Source organism: Loxodonta africana, chromosome 2 (assembly GCF_030014295.1).
Source record: "Loxodonta africana isolate mLoxAfr1 chromosome 2, mLoxAfr1.hap2, whole genome shotgun sequence".
Taxonomy (NCBI): Eukaryota; Metazoa; Chordata; class Mammalia; order Proboscidea; family Elephantidae; genus Loxodonta; species Loxodonta africana.
The window spans coordinates 71,912,317-71,930,045 of record NC_087343.1 but is presented as its reverse complement, the minus strand read 5'-3'; the positions used below and the strand labels follow the sequence as shown (position 1 = coordinate 71,930,045).

Genomic DNA, 17,729 nt, shown 5'->3' with positions numbered 1-17,729 from the left:
AAGCCATGGGGAAAAATCTCTCCCCAGGGAACTTTCAGAAAAGCAGCCACCAGTCTCTGATAAGTGATGAATCTGTTGTGGTACTGCTTTCAGTACTGTATAAATTTATCTGGCATTATCTCCCAGTAATGCATGCATCATTTCCCTGGAAGCAAAGATACAATGGCCATAAGAGCAAACAAAGCAGGGGAAAATAGGAGAGCAGGGCACAGAGCAGCAGGTTCCCTGGCTAAAAAAAAAAAAAAAAAAAAGCCTCCACGCCAATGCTTATCACCATTACAAACAATTTAGCAAGATAAACACTGTTTGCTAATTCAGTTTAATGAATCAAGAAGACAGTTTTGAATGGAGGGTTGTGCAATGGTTTTTGAGTCTTTCTAGGCAGTATACAACCTAAGTGCTTTAAATGACAATCCCAAACAAGAACAAACAGGCAAAAAAAGGAAGGGTGGGTGGCTTACCAATACTGGATTTTTAAAAAAAATCACTAACAGGGTGCTTTCTATTCTCTGTATTTAAAAGAATTATGTCAGTTTTTCACTTGCATCAGCCCTAAACCTTTCATATGCTTTAAGAAAGCATTTCTCCTTTCATTGGCTCTCTTGTGTATTACTATTTTTCATACTTGCTTAGAACAAGTAAGCAAAAATACACCTACCAATATTGCACCCAGTTTAAAGTAACCTATAATCAGTTACATTACTCCCCTATTACTTTAAGTTTAAATGTCATTTTAAAATTAATTTTAGTTAATGTCTGTAGCGATATTTTCAAAATTAGAACTGCCCTCCGGAAGAAGCCAACTGAGCTTTGCAAGAGAAAAAATACTGTGAGAAGACTGAAATCTAAACCCTTCTGGGACACCGGCATTCTCAGGTTGACAGGCCTCTAGGATTTCAAGTTCTGTCCCCACACTCTAGGTAAACACACAAATGAGTCATGTCCATTTACTTCTCCAGATTCAGCTCATGGCTAATTCCTTCAAATTACAATCAGCCCACAAGTATGGAATTTTCAATAGATGGAAACATGAGAGCCAAAACATGAGAGAAAAATTAAGACTGGCAGCTAAGTTCTTATGTGCGGCCACGGTGCGTAAGCAAGTAAAAGGTCAGCCCCACCAAGGTACTCACCTTCCAAAGGATCCTTATTGAGCCCCAGCTGACTGATGATGTACCTGGGAATGTCAGTTTTAATACCCTGTCCTTCTTTTGCATGGCCTTCTGCAGCTTCCAATAGGTAGTAAAATTCTTCAGGATCAAATTCCTAGCAGAAGACAAACACAGATGGATAATTCTTTGAGCCAAAATTTTCTGAGATTTTATTACATAAATCTCATTCACAGTAAAATTGCTGGATATACACGGTTGTGGGTTATTTATGCAGAATAGGAGGCAAATTGTTTCAAAAAAGTACATAATTCTCACTTCATATTCTAAGCTAAAGGGAAAAACCAATACATTTATGTACTTGGTAACCCAAAGATGATGGCCATTTCCAATTTCTTATTAATGCAACTTTGAAGGTACTATTTTCTACTCACACATATCTACCTCACTGAAGACGATGAAGTCTGAATTTTTAATGAGCCTCTTAAGCAAAGTTTTCAAATCTGGGAATCTCACCCAGAGACTGTTTTTCTCCCTATCTAGCTAACCACAAAAGTAGTCATGCCAGAATACATTTTTTCAAAGTCTCGTAGGGAACTCCCTTAGTGCAGAGATATCCAAAAGCATTAGAAAGAAAAAACTCAAAATCACCACTTTCTGTCAGTGAACTATAAAATTAAATTATTAACAGTCACATAAGGTGAAGAGCCAAGAAAAAAATATAAAATTAATACTTCCAATTACTTCTTTGTCCTTCTGTAAAACTTCAGTTGGGTATTTCCCTACATATTTCATTTTCCTTGGTAGTCTGTTGTTTTTTTTTTCTAGTATGTAATAAAAATCTACAGGATCACATTACTCTAGATGGGAGCCATGCATTTATGTGCTGTAAACAATTATGCTTACACATTTAAGTCACAGTCACTATTTTCAGATATATTTCCCAGTTTGTTTTTTTTCCCTAGGATTTTTTTCACCATTTTGATTAATGCTTAAAACAGGCAACTTTGGAATCTCAGCATTTCATCTGAGAATGACTAAAGAATTTCTAAAAGCCATACTTCAAAGTGGAGCCAAGCCAAGCCAATGTATACACACAGAGCCCTTTATATAAATGTACAGTGACAGACAGGGCAAGGCTGGGGATGGCAGGTAGAAAATGACTGTTTGGGGAAACAGCTTCTAAAACTCAAAAGTTCAGCTTCATCTGAACTTCATACAGTACTGACAACAGCAAAATTTTCAAAGCTAGTTCTAAGCTCACTTGTTTCCAGCTTTGAAAGGTCCTACTTCTATTTTTTTCTTCTGTTTATGAGCTATTACTATAAAAATTTTATTTCTTCTCCTAAGGCAAGATCTTCTCTTAGCATATCTGTTGCTGTCCAGAAAAATACGTTTTAATGCTAAATGGCATTTTCACTCAAATGAAACTAGTGTAGGAAGTGCAAGCACTTAGTACAAAATCCACACGATATAACAAGGGAAGTAGTGAAAAGTAAGTCTCCTTCTATCTGCACTGCTGGCCATGAAGTTCTCCTCTCCAAAGCACCCACTGTGTTTTGTTTTGTTTCTCCCTTTATTCTTCCAGAGACACTCAGTGCTAATGACGCTTTTGATTCCGTGATTCTAAAGGTCTTGGCCATTGGTGTAAAGCCCTGTCCTGCCACTTCCCTACTTTTATCCTCGAGATTTCCCCTTTAAAAAAAAAAAAAAATGCATTGCTATAAATTTAAGAGCCTGTGAACATTTCACTACTACAAAAAAAATGAATGCTAAAAAAAGCAAAAATACCAAAGTGATACAACCATATATGTATACAATGTGTGCATGTGTATGTATGTGTACATGTGTGTAATTCTAAAAAGCTGTGCTGTACATGGTATTATAATTATTTTACTGACCAGTGGAATTTAAAAGTTTTTATGTTATATTAAGGACCTTAAAACAATTCATATGCTCAAAGTTTCATATTTCCCCACAGTTTTGACTAAAATCTCAATTAAAATTTTAGAAAAGAAAACAGAAATTTTACAGTTGAAAAATGATCATGGGCCAAAGATTATACACTAAAACCTGTGAAAGCTGGAACCCAGGTAAGGTGGAAACCTGTCAGAGAAAGAAAACAGGTATTTACCACTAATAGAGAGTAACAGAAAAGTAGTAAGTCTGTGCCCTGACAAAGACTGAAAACTTGCGAGACCAGGAAAAACAAGACAGTCTTATCGAGTTTCAGCTCTCACAGGTTTCACAGTATAATTGATAAAACGAACTAATCTCGAAAAGTCTCTTTCCTTCAGGTCTGGATGAGCCCTATTGTATTCTCCCAAATGTTTTGCTAGCTTGCCACATTTTAAAGACAATATTTATAACCACAGGTCACTACGTAGCATATTTCTGCTTTCCTTCCCTCTGCATCTTGGCAGCTCTACGTAAGTGAGGCACAGCAAGCATTTTAAATTAGCTGCGATGTAAAGTAATTACGTTGAGATAAGTGTACACACATTATTTCATGATCATCTTTCCAGTATGCCCAGGATGTGATCTGACTATCACTTAATACAGCACAAGTCCTGGAAGTCTTACTTATAATCAGAGAAGAAAAAACACATATGGATGTCCTCATAAACATGCACAAGCTGCGGTTCCTTGTGAATCTTCCCATGGAGCTCTGGTCTTTGAAGCCAAGTGAAACTGGAGCTGTCTGTCAGTTACCGCTTTCCCACAGTTAACAATACATAACCTAGTCAGGCACTTACCAGGCACTCTAATAACCGAGCAGGGCGGGCAATGACGATTAGGATTTTTCTGACTAGTTGTTTAATAAACGCCAATTCTCCACTTTCTGAACGATCATGAGCCTATGAAAGAGCAATGAAAAGAATGATGATACAGAATTGTTCCACTGAATGGAAAAGAAAATCAGCAAAGCATGCTAATTAGATAATCATAAATATTCAAAAATTAAATGAATTAGAAAATACTTTTTAAATCTCTGCAGGATAAACGAGCAGTATCGCTACATAAATGGACACTATTAAACTTCGATATCTCCCAAACGGCTCTATTGGAACCCACTGATGTCAAGTCGATTCTGACTCGTGGCGAACCTATACGACAGGGTAGAACTTCCCCATGTTTCCGAGGGGCGCCTGGTGGATTTGAACTGCGGACCTTTTGGTTAGCAGACATACCTCTTAACCACTACGCCACCAGGGTTTCCATTAGCTGAAGTTAAATCACAAAATTTTTATTGCCTATGTTTTAAAAATCAAATGCTATATCTCTTAATGTAAAATATGAATGAAGAGACATAAAAAGTTTATGATACTTTAAGTACACGGTACAAGTCGACTGGGCAGCTGACCAGGAACCTTGATTTTCCAGATGTAACATCTTAAATGTATGGAATGGCCGACATGGTTATATTTGTGACAGACTGAAGAACTGCTTTTGCTATCCTGGGCATTTGAATGTTCATAGAATCTATTTCACAGATACAATATGATTAACATATAAATAAATCATTTCATAACATGTAAGAAGCATGTAATGTTTATTATCAATGTTAGCTACATAATGTTTACATTTGGACTTTTACATATGAATTCAATTTCACACATTAAACAATATCTAGGCACTCAATTCAATAAAAATTAACTGGCTTATGATTTTTATTTTATTTTACATATAACCTACATGTTAAATCTACTAAGCACAAAAAATATTCACAGAGGAAAGCTCAGTTTATTAATAGTCATTTTTATTTTCAATGACATTTTCTTAAAGAAATGAAATAAATCTGTATCAAAACCAAAACGAAAGAACCAAACTCACTGCCTTTGAGTCAATTCTGACTCATAGCAATCCTCAGGATAGAACAGAACTGCCCCATAGGCCTTCTAAGGAGCCGCTGCTGGATTTGAACTGCCAACATTTTGGTTAGCTGCTGAGCTCCTAACCAGTGCACCACCATCTGTATCAAATCAGGCATAAAATCAAAGTTTTTATGCCTGCTTTTTTACATTAAAAGTCCTAACATAAATCTCTATACAAGTTCACCTTTTAAATTTTCTTAATTTTTAAATTTTATGATTTACTTTCATCTGACCACTAAAAATAACATGTCAAGGTAATGCTGTTACAAGGTGACATAATTTAACAGACACAGAAATAAACTTTTACAATCAGGCTTGGAAGTGCTTTATCCTGACAAGAATCAGTTCTCTCCCCATGAAAAATACTGATAGACCAAATCTATTAAAAATGATTATACTTAGCAGCAATGTGTCCACTGAATTTAAGCCATCAAATCAAAGGCAGTTTCCCAGAATGTAGACACAGAAACCATATACAGTCAAAATATCTAAAATTTACATGATAGAAACATAGGAAAAATGATCATTGGTAAACAACCGTAGAATAGAATCTATTCAAAGAACCAATTAGTAACTATAACTATAGAGACTAGGACAAAACAAACAAACACAAGTAAACAAAAAACAGTTGCTGCAAAGTTGACCTATGCATGTCAGAGTAGAACTGTACTCCATAGGGTTTTCAATGGCTGATTTTTCGGAAGCAGATTGCCAGCCCTTTTTTCTGAGGCAATTCTGCATGGACTTGAACCTCCAGCCTTTCAGTTAGCATCTGAGCACTTAACTGTGCCACCCAGAAGCACTCCAGGATGCATATAAGCACATATATACATATGTTGTTGTAAAGTGCCGTCGAGTCGGTTCCGACTCATAGTGACCCTATGCACAACAGAACGAAACACTGCCCGGTCCTGCGCCATCCTTACAATTGTTGTTATGCTTGAGCTCACTGTTACAGCCACTGTGGCAATCCACCTCACTGAGGGTCTTCCTCTTTTCCGCTGACCCTGTACTTTGCCAAGGATGATGTCCTTCTCCAGGGACTGATCTGTCCTGACGTGTCCAAATTATGTAAGATGCAGTCTCACCATCCTCGCTTCTAAGGAGGATTCTGGTTGTACTTCTCCCAAGAGAGATTTGTTTGTTCTTTTGGCAATCCATGGTATATTCAATATTCTTCACCAACAGCACAATTCAAAGGTGTCAATTCTTCTTCGGTCTTCCTTATTTATTGTCTAGCTTTCACATGCATATGATGCAATTGAAAATACCGTGGCTTGGGCCAGGCGAACCTTAGTCTTCAAGGTGACACCCCTGCTTTTCAACAGTTTAAAGAGGTCCTTTGCAGCAGATTTACCCAATGCAATGCGGTCTTTTGATTTCTTGACTGCTGCTTCCGTGGCTGTTGATTGTGGATCTAAGTAAAATGAAATCCTTGACAACTTCAATCTTTTCCCTGTTTATCATGATGTTGCTCACTGGTCCAGTTGTGAGGATTTCTGTTTTCCTTATGTCCAGGTGCAAGCCATATGGGAAGGCTGTGGTCTTTGATCTTCATTAGTAAGAGCTTCAAGTCCTTTTCACTTTCAGCAAGCAAGGTTGTGTCATCTGCATAACACAGGTTGTTAATGAGCCTTCCTCCAATCCTGATGCCCGTTCTTCTTCATTTGTCCAGCTTCTCAGATTATGTGCTCAACATAGATTGAATAGGTATGGTGAAAGGATACAACCCTGACACACACCTTTCCTGACTTTAAAACAATCAGTATCCCCTTGCTCTGTCCGAACAACTGCTTCTTGATCTATGTAAAGGTTTCTCATGAGTACAATTAAGTGTTCTGGAATTCTCATTCTTCCCAATGTTATCCATTATTTGTTATGATCCGCATAGTTGAATACCTTTGCATAGTCAATAATACACAGGTAAACATCCTTCTAGTATTCTCTGCTGTCAGCCATGATCCATCTGTCATCAGCAATGATATCCCTGGTTCCATGTCCTCTTCTGAAACCGGCCTGAATTTCTGGCATTTCCCTGTTGATGTCCTGCTGCAGCCGTTTTTGAATGATCTTCAGCAAAATTTTGCTTGCATGTGATATTATTCTATAATTTCCTCATTTAATTGGAAGGCACTCAAAAGGCAACTGGGGAAGAGCTGCCTCCTCAAAGTAGAGTTGACCTTAATGACGTGAATGGAGTAAAGCTCTCAGGACCTTCACTTGCTAATGTGACACGACTCAAAATGAGAAGAAACAGCTGCAAACATCCATTAATAATTGGAACCTAGAATGTATGAAGTATGAATCTAGGAAAATTAGAAATTGTGAAAAATGAAATGGAATGCATAAACATTGATATCCTAGGCATTAGTGAGCTGAAATGGACTGGTACTGGCCATTTTGAATTGGACAATCATATAGTCTACTATTTTTTTTTTTACTATGCTGGGAATGACAACTTGAAAAGGAATGGCATTGCATTCATTGTCAAAAAGAACATTTCAAGATCTGTCCTGAAGTATAATGCTGTCAGTGATAGGATAATATCCATACACCTACAAGGAAGACCAGTTAATACGACTATTATTTAGGTTTATACATCAACCACTAAGGCCAAAGAAGAAGAAACAGAAGACTTTTATCGGCTGCTGCAGTGTGAAATTGATCGAACATGAAATCAGGGGATGCATTGATAATTACTGGTGATTGGAATGTGAAAGCTGGAAACAAAGAAGAAGGATCCGTAGTTGGAAATATGGCCCTGGTGACAGAAACAATGCTGGGGATCGAATGATAGAATTTTGCAAGACCAACGACTTCTTCATTACAAATACCTTCTTTCACCAACATAAACGGCAACTATACACATGGAACTCGCCAGATGGAACACACAGGAATCAAACTGACTACATCTGTGGAAAGAGACGATGGAAAAGCTCAATGTCATCAGTTAGAACAAGGCCAGAGGCCGAAGGTGGAACAGACCACCAATTGCTCATACGCAAGTTCAAGCTGAAACTGAAGAAAATCAGAGCAAGTCCACGAGAGCTAAAATATGACCTTGAGTATATCCCACCTGAATTTAGAGACCATCTCGAGAAGAGATTTGACACATTGAACACTAATGACTGAAGACCAGACGAGTTGTGGAATGACATCAAGAATATCATACATGAAGAAAGCAAGAAGTCATTGAAAAGATAGGGAAGAAAGCAAAGACCATGATGGATGTCAGAGGAGACTCTGAAACTTGCTCACGAATGTTGAGCAGCTACAGCAAAAGGAAGAAACAATGAAGTAAAAGAACTGAACAGAAGATATCGAAGGGCGGCTCGAGAAGGCAAAGTATTATAATGACACAGGCAAAGAGCTGGAGATAGAAAATCAAAAGGGAAGAACATGCTCGGCATTTCTCAAACTGAAAGAACTGAAGAAAAAATTCAAGCCTCAGGTTGCAATAATGAAGGATTCTATGGGGAAAATATTAAACAACGCAGGAGGAATCAAAAGAAGATATATATAAAATATGTATAATATTTTTAAATGTTTAAACTGCCTTTAAATTTTCTTTCCAATTTTAATCTGGCAGTAAAAAACCGATTTTGCAAGATGCAGTAAATGCCAAGAAATATCCTGTATGTCTTCCTGATAGTTTACACTGAACCAAACCTAAATGGAAAACCTTAAAAGTGAAGGGGCAAAAAAAAAAAAAACACAACTTCTGGGCTGACAATTTGGCCTGAACATTAAATTTCACCTTACTATAATAATTACTGTTTTGTAAATTCAAGAATATGGAAAAAAAAAAAAAAGTAAAGCCCGAACATCTTGTAGCGGTTTCCTCAAAGGGAAATAAGAAATACATAAATTAAAAAATATAAAAATAGTTTCGATGTTACAAATTCCATTTTAAAAATTGTAAAAACAACTAGTTCATTCTACTTCTTACTTCTAAGAATTCTCAGCCACAACAAAGGCCAATACAATGAGTTAATTGAAATAATATTTTATTTACTAGTTTTATGCGGGGAGGTTTGTTAAAACAAAACCAAATAAAACACTGCACGATTAGCACGTGGAGAGAAATTACTTCCTGGCAGCCAGCTTCAAACGGAAGCACTAATGGATACTCCGCATGTGTTTGGATTTTAAGTGTTAGCCACTATAAAAAATACTTTGATCCAGATTTGAGAGTAGGTTATAACTTCCCATGTATTTTATTTTCTTTGGCTAAACACACTTAAATGAAGGAAAAAAAAAAAAAAGGACTGAGACATAAAATCATTCATCTGGAACTGACCAAGACCTCAGAACTTTAAAAAGGCATCAGTTAAATCAAGCTGCTCAAAGTCAAGGGTACCTTTCTAGGGCTATGCAACAGATTGACAACGGGTAAAGTGCCCGGGAGCCTGGCAACAACTGCATCATGAGGAAACCAAAGTCAGTCCCCACAATTTGGCTCTTCCTAGAAAGAGCAAGTCCTCCTGCTACTGCTCACACTCTAGGCTCTGGAAGGGCAATGTAAATGTGATTCTGGAGATAGTTTTAACTTTCACAAAAGGACTGAAGAAAAATGTTTACCTGTGAACATATATAAGAAAACATTCTTATTCATGCCCAGCAATGACCTTTATGCTATAAGTATATATGCTTCTCTGCCCAAAAGAGGTTTTTTTTTTTTTCCTAAAAATCAACAATTTTTTCTTCCATTATGATGACCAATTCAGATGATCTTTGAATTCCTAAGATTTTTAAAAAACTTTCATGGGATCATCTGCCAAGTCTGCCATACAGAAACAAAACTAAATCAGGGATTTCAATGTAAATCACTTTGGATAACAATTTTACCCTTTTCTCGAAATGCCTATGAAGGAATGAGAAATACAGGGCTATTTGTGGTAGTATCATGGGACAGAATTTTAGAATTAAGTAAGGAGTATCTCACAGATGCAAACTACAGCATTCTTCTCTGATTTGCCTCTTTTAATCAAAAACATACCATTTACCAAACTTAATTCTCAAGGCATTCTCATAAATGGTAATAGGCATAGTGTCTGCAGCATTTTCTGGAAGCTGACTCGATTAACAAGGACAGCAGAATTAGATCACTTGGTGATAAATCACTGTACATCAAATATTTTTCACATGTGTATATATCCTTCCTTCCTTTTTCCTTACTTTCTCCCTCTCTTCCTTCCTTGAGTTATAGAGAAACTGGTAAGTAGCAGGTACTGTGCCGGGCACTGGAGTGTTAGTGATCCCTGACCCTCAAAGAGCCCACTATCTGCTGGTGAAGTGAGATCCTCTAACAGATCGTTGCAATGCATTGTGGTTAAATGCATGAAGAGAGAGGGTCCAGCTGGGGGCCACATATGACACATTGCGGTTTTTACATGTACGCAGAATGGAGCCACCGAAGCATGTTAGATAGATGTTCTGGCAACTGCACAGGAGTACGACTTTGAGCGGTTAGGACTGGAGCGAGAGGCAGACCAGTACTGATAAGGGCCTGAGCTAGGCAGTGGTTGTAGAATAGAAGATGAAGGCAGAGGTGGAGAAATCTTTAGGAAGCAAACTGTGACAGTCTAGTGGTTGATGGACGGTAGGGAAAAAGGGAGTTGAATATGACTCCAAATTCTAGCAGGTGACTGGGTAATGGTGGTGCCAATGATGGAGGCAAAATATGCAGGATAAGCAGGTTTGGTTGAGAAAATACTGAGCCCAGTTTCGGACAGGTTGGGTCTGCTGTATTGGTGGGCTATCCAGATGAAAAGGTATTCAGCAGGCAGGTGGACACATGAATCCGAAATATGAGAGAGGGCTGCTGTCCTGATATAAAGCCATTAGAGTTCAGAGGTTTTTAATCCAAGGCAGCCAACAAAATCACCAGGAGAGAGCAGGGAGTGGTGGACCCAGGATGATATAGTAGGAGAACTAAATTTCAGGAACAATAGTTAGAAGAGCAGCCCTTGGAAAAGGCAGAGAAGAGGTTCAGAGAGGTATCAACAATACAAGAGTACATATCTTAAAAGAAAACAAGGGGGGGAGAGGAGAAAGAGGGTTTTAAATCTGTTGAACTCAATAATGTTTCAGTAAAATAGGCCTGTTCCAGTAAAATGTCTAGTGGATATGACAGTAAGAAAGACAGTGAGAGGGGGTCTGAAGCCATTCACTAAACAAAAATTTACTAAGCACGTGCATCACATACCATACTAAGTGAAAAAATAGACAATATCTCCGCCCCCATGGGATTTACACTCTGTATGAGTCGGATCTGACTCGACAGCACTGGGTTTTTTTTTTTTTCGTACTACTCAAAGTATGGTCCTAAGACTGGTGCCAGTCCATGAACTATTATCAGTCTGTGATAAGGTAAGTAGAAATACTGAGAATAAGTATTTAGAAGCTATTACAGCAATTTTGTGAGGGCAGTGGTGGTTCACTGGTAGAATTATCACCTTCCATACAAAAGACCGGGGTTCAATTCCCGGTCAAGGCACCTCAAGCACTGCCATTACTCATCTGTCAGTGGAGGCTTGTGTGTTGCTGTAAGGCTGACAGGTTTCAGCAGAGCTTCCAGACTAAGACAGACTAGGAACAATGGCCATATAATCTACCTCCAAAAATCAGCTAATGGATCATAATGGTCCAATCCCATTGTACATGGGGTCATCAGGAATTGGGAACTGACTTGAAGGCAGCTGACAACAACAACATAAACAACGCAATTTTACATTGTCATAACATCAGAGTAGATGCTCATTTTTCTAGAAGTTCATTTTCATTTTAGTTTAAAAGAGAACTCATCCACGGTAGATTGGATATTAACAACAAAAGCCAAAAGCAATGTGTTCACTGCAAAGGTAGTCTGAGAAGCACACCTTTAGTGGACTGCAGTGGGTTGAAATGAGGACAAAGTATAGAAAATTCCATTGGGAAGTATGGTTGAGAAAGAGAAGAAAAATACTGGTTGTTAACTAAAGTAGGCTCTTCTTATCTCACCAGAACAAAATTCAGCAGGGGCAAGGACAGAGAGATTTCTAGAAAACTAGGATGCTAGTATTTTCCTTCAGTTCTATGCAATTATTCACATATTCATGCTTAGAGAAAACCACCTAGGATTATGTTTACATGGGCATAATTTATGCCCTCTGAGATAAAAAAAAAGATAATAAAAAAAAATATATCTAAATACACGGGCTAAATAGGTTTTACTTGTAGGCTGTGACTGATCAATTTCAGGCAGAAGGGCAATATTACACACTAATTCCATTCCACTACACATATACTCCCTTCCTGTCCTGGGTGTTATCAGGAGCTATGCGTACAACTGGTAGGCCTAGACAGATCCTATGTTTATCTGTCATTTTGGAAATTGGATATTTTGTTAGGAGAAGAACTAACACTAATGAAAATGTAAGTTGCCATTTACTACCCAATACCTTGCAGGTTAATTAAGAGGACACATAGTCTGGAAGAAGCCAGCAATTTTCCATTTCGCTCTTCCAGATATTAGAACTAGATAGCATCATCAAATAATGTATATACACTCAGTCAATTTATAAATTTATGGTTAAGGGGGAAAAAAATCACGGCTTCAAAATCCTTCACAATCCACTTATCCTGGAGTCATAGATTGTTGGGTCCCCAGGTTCCTCTAAAGGTTACTGTATTAACTTTCTATTACTATAAATAATACCAGAATCAATTTATAGCATATAACAACCTTTTTTTCTTTTTCTTTTCTTTGCTTCCCTGGAATACGAACTCCATCTCGTGGAACAACTTTAAGCAAATGTTCTCATTAAAAAAAATAATAGTAACTTTTTCATGAAAAAAAAAAACAAACCAAACTATAGAACTTTACAAGGTGCATGGTTCATACCTCCTGTAGCAACTTGTCTAATTTGTGTTGTAATTCAAGGAAGTATCGGGAGGTGATGAGACCCTGGTGGGATTTATCCAAGCAGTCTCGACCCAGTTCAATAATCTGATGGTGAGTAAAACTAAGTACTCCGTCTGCTAGAGGAAGAACGTTGTCAGGAGAGTAGCTGGTGATAATTTCCTTTAGACGTTCTTCCATCTGAGCTGTAGCCTATTTAGAGAAGACACACACAATTAAACCACACTTACCTAACTTTCTCTAAGAACTTCACCAGTTGTTAAATAGAATTCTAGAAATTAAACTTAAAAGAAGCCCCACTGTGTGAAAGAAAGTCTTCAGGTAATAAGGGAAACCGACTATCCCAAAGATGATAATCACTTTTTTTCCTACGTTGTATCAAATGTAAAATGGTCCATGTGTGCTTCTTTAAATAACTCGAACAATACCTGTTAATTGGTATGCTTTCATTTCAGATCTTGGGCCCTTTCAGATAAATTGTCAAAAATATCAATTAGTTCTTTATCTTTTTGTCTACTAAAAAATTAGGACTTGCTAGAGTTCCACAGGATAAGCCAAGAGTTTATTTTTTTGGCTAGGTCTTAATGTACCGTAAGTAAGCAACTTGTCTTTCTTCCTTTCTCAAAAAGCTATATCATGACCACCTCACACCAACTAGGATGGCGATTATCATAACAACAGAAAATAAGTGTTGGCAAGGATGTGGAGAAACTGGAACCCTTGTTCATGGCTTGTGGGAAAGTAAAATAGTACAGATGCTATGGAAAACACTTTGATGTTTCCTCAAAAAGTTAAACACAGAATTAACATAGGACCCAGTAATTCTAATACTAGGTATATGCCCAAGAGACTTGAGAACAGGGACTCAAACAGACACCTGTATACCAATGTTCATTACAGCATTATTCACAACAGCCAAAAGATGGGACCAACCCAAGTGTCCATCAACAAATGAATGGATATATTGTATAATACCACTTATATGAAATACCTAGAAGCGGCAAATAACATAGAGACAAAAGTTTGCTATAGTGGTTACCAGGGATGTAGGGAGGAGGGAATGGAGTTACTGCTGAAGCAGTACTGAGTTTCTGTTCGGGATGAAGTAAAACTTTTAGAAATGGATAGTGGTGATGTTCGCACCACATGGTGAATGTAATTAATGTCACTGAATTGTACACTTAAAAATGGTTAAAATGGCAAACTTTTTGCTATGTATATTTTGCCACAATAAAATTAAAATTAAATCAACAAGATGGTCAAAAAGAACTGTTTGGGGGTGGGGAGCTCTATCATGTGTAAAAGCCACGGGGATCCCCTTGGTAAAATAAATCTAAAATTCCCTTTTCTACTTTCATTTCATTCTTAGTAATCACCTATTGCCTAATCATTACTCCTTGCTTAAATTAATTATATATGCAGGGAGATTCCCTCTTCCTTCTTCCTCCTGTTCCTCCTAAAACCCTAACCAGCATTAACAGTATCTGTGTCCCTGGTGAACAAATGACATAAGATAAATAGCTAGAACAGCTTTAATCAATGACATCAATGTTGGGTTCATTAAAAATAATAAGTACTCTACTCCTGATTTATGAAACCAAAGCTTTCCTTTTGTTCTCCTGCCTAGGGCACAAAGGGTGGGGGTGGAGTGGGTGGAACTGAAATGGCTGGAGGGATTGTCCTCCCCCAAATGTGCAGAGACAATTTGATAGGGAAGACATGGACGCCGGGAGAGGGGGACAATCAGACAGCAGCTCCTTGCAGCCGGAGGCCTAGTAATGCCCTCTCACAAATTCCTCTCTGCTCAGTTCAGCTACCTTTTAACAGTCTAACTGGGGAACATTACAACTGTACCTTTACTTCTAAGGTGATAAATAATTAGAGTTAGAAATATAATGGCTAAAGAGATGAGAGGTCACACAAAAGCAAAAGGAGGTAAAAAAAAAATTCTTTCACGACACACCAAAATATAGGCTTCTGAGAGAGAAAATGGCCCCTGCTTGACGATACAGCGGCAGGCCCAGAAAACGTGACAAGGAGCACAAATGGTTCAGAGGCCTATCAAAGCAGATCCTCTATGTAGCGCCTGGCCAGGCCACCCAGTGTGTGGCACACAACCAGCAGGGTTCTTGTGACAGCCAGTTCACTACAGAGAATAGCTAGTTTGCTGCAGTTTTTAGCTTAAAAACTTTAGTGATTTTATCTTTCTAATAAGGCTCCAATGCTGTTTTATGCCAGTTATTATTGCATTGGACTGTTATGTCCCATAACGAAACCACCTTACAGATTCCAAACCTGTGTTGTCTGTTCCCTCCATGTCAGGCATCTTAAATTCAATTCATTACCTTTGGGAACCTTTCTTTGTAGACATGGTTCATCATAATTATTTCATGGTCACAGCAGGCGGGAGAACGTCCAGGGCTGCAGGGAAAGCAAATAGCCCCTTTAAACTTGTCACAGCATGGAATGAAAATAAGCTTTTTATTTAACAACAAGGAGTTGCATCAAAAGTACTATGCAATCTTCGTAAGAAAAAGTATACTGGGTAATAAACTACAAAATCCATCATTGGTATACATGTATACATACTCACAAATGCAGAGACACCTGACTAGGATTCAAAAAGAAAGTTCAAGAAGTAGAATGCCACAAAATAATTATACAAGCAATACGAAACGAGTGCAGAAGATGTTCTTAAATTGAGATTTTATTCTGCATTTAGTATGAGTTCGTGTAGTTCTGGAAACCAATTAATGAATTCCAATATAAAACAAAATAGGTAGCTACAAGCATTAATGCAAACACTAACATCTTGGACACATTTAACAGCATAATTTCACGCTTTTATCGTACACCTGCGCTCTGCCACATACCATTGAAGTGGTTTAAGTGTCTTGCATGGCACAGATATCATAATTGAAATCCATTTTCTGGTCTATATTTGGGATGCTGAGGTAGGCATTATATATAATACGACAAAGAAGCATACAACCATTGTGGGTTTTTCTTTATGTATTTCAATAGTAGGTTCGTGTCTGTTCCTAGTAGTATATAGTTGTGCAACTTCATTGTGAATATTATATATTCCTGGGAGGACATGGCTTGCAGGAACTCTTTTCACAAAACCCAAAATGAGACCTATGTAGTACAACACAGTGCCTCTAGGTAAAGTAGTAAAATTGATCTTTTATTCCAGAGCTCAAAAGAATCTAAAACAAAACAAACAAAAACACCCTTCTCAGTAAACTCTGATACTCAACTGAACACCTAACAAACAAAACCTTAATATAGCCAAGGGTGCCATTTCTACAGCATCGAGATCCATACTGTGGTGGACAAGGAGATGTACTACCCTAATCCCCCTTCGAGAAGATTTGCAGCCCAGCCGTTGCTATTGGCAGATGCCTTCAACTTTCAGCCCCTTTGGGGATTGTGTTGGCTAAAGTGAGCCACTTCTCCCAAAGTCAAGCCCTTCCCAGGGTGTTCGCATCCAAGGACGGACCCAATGACTGAGATAGGGATACGAAGGCCAGGCCATTTCAGCCCAGAGGGACAACTGCAACGGCTCATAGGCTCCTGAGACCTAGACCCCCATGGGATGGGCTGAGGCTGTTGGACCTGTGTTTTAGCTCAACTTCTCTCTCTGCCCAATCCTGCTTCTTCCCTTCCTTCCACAGGTATTGATTCCAAAGGCACTCCCTAATAAACATCCTGAACACTAATCTCTATTTAAGAGTCACCTCCTGAGAAACCAAACCGTGACGTATGCTATTATTTGAAACAAGGTCAAAGCAAAACTAGCCTTACTCAATGGCAAATGTACTGCATTTGGCATCCACGGTATTCAGGGAACACAAACACCTAAATACTAGATCATAATTCTGGGGAAAGTAAGACTTAGGATTATGAGAATAAAAGATCTGTGTGGACTTTTGTAATGTAGAATCTGAAAATAAATTCTTATTTTTGCTGTCCTTCCTTTTCAACCAAGCTTCTCTCTCTTAACATAAATAAGAATCTTAACTAATTTTTTTTTTAACTAATCTTCCACCATAATTAGATTGCCTTGAAATTTCCATTATCTAGAATTTTTATAGGTGGCCCCTGAAAGCCAACATGAATTCTGCTACTACGGTAATTAGCAAACTGTGAAGATTTAAAAGAAGAGATGCCTTTCTATGGTAATTAACAGTAACATGTAAATGGAAAAAAAAACATACTGTATTTATAGTAGTTCACAAATCAATTAACAACACGTACATGAATTACCCGTTGCTTTTTTTTTTTATCTAGTCAATTCTGACTCACAGCGACCTATAGGACAGAGTAGAACGGCCCCACAGAGTTTCCAAGGCTGTAATTTTTATGGAAGCAGGCTGCAACATCTTCCTCCCACCGTACATAAATTGTTGTTGTTATTTGGTACTGCAGAGTCAGTTCTAACTCATAGTGACCCTATGTACAAAAGAAGAAACGCTGCCTGGTCCTTCACCATCCTCACAATTGTTGTTATGTTTGAGCCCATTGTTGCAGCCACTGTGTCAATCCATCTGTCTGAGGGTCTTCTTCTTTTTCACTGACACTCTGCTTACAGGTCGTGAAAACTTGACTCTATCCACGTCATTAAGGTTGACTCTATTTTGAGAAGGCAGCTCTTCCCCAGTTGTATTTTAAGGGCCTTCCGACCTGGGGGGCTCATTTTCTGGCACTATACCAGACAATGTTCCCCCGTTATTTGTAAGGTTTTCATTGGCCAATTTTTTTCAGAAGTAGACCTCCAGGTCCTTCTTCCTAGTCTCTCTTAGTCTAGAAGCTCCACTGAAACCTGTCTACCACAGGTGA

General features: G+C 38.1%; 1 protein-coding gene across 2 annotated transcripts in view; it reads right to left on the bottom strand.

Annotated features, from left to right (window-relative positions):
• The window catches only part of MAST4 (microtubule associated serine/threonine kinase family member 4), a 192,278-nt gene that overhangs the window by 60,746 nt on the left and 113,803 nt on the right, over positions 1-17,729 (bottom strand). For both annotated transcript variants that reach the window (XM_010588190.3, XM_010588189.3), the window contains exons 6-9: positions 15,233-15,308; positions 12,870-13,079; positions 3,866-3,967; positions 1,134-1,266 (exon numbers count right to left, since the gene is read on the bottom strand). In XM_010588190.3, the coding sequence (XP_010586492.2) occupies positions 1,134-1,266; positions 3,866-3,967; positions 12,870-13,079; positions 15,233-15,308 (521 nt within the window). The remainder of the gene's footprint in view (positions 1-1,133; positions 1,267-3,865; positions 3,968-12,869; positions 13,080-15,232; positions 15,309-17,729) is intronic.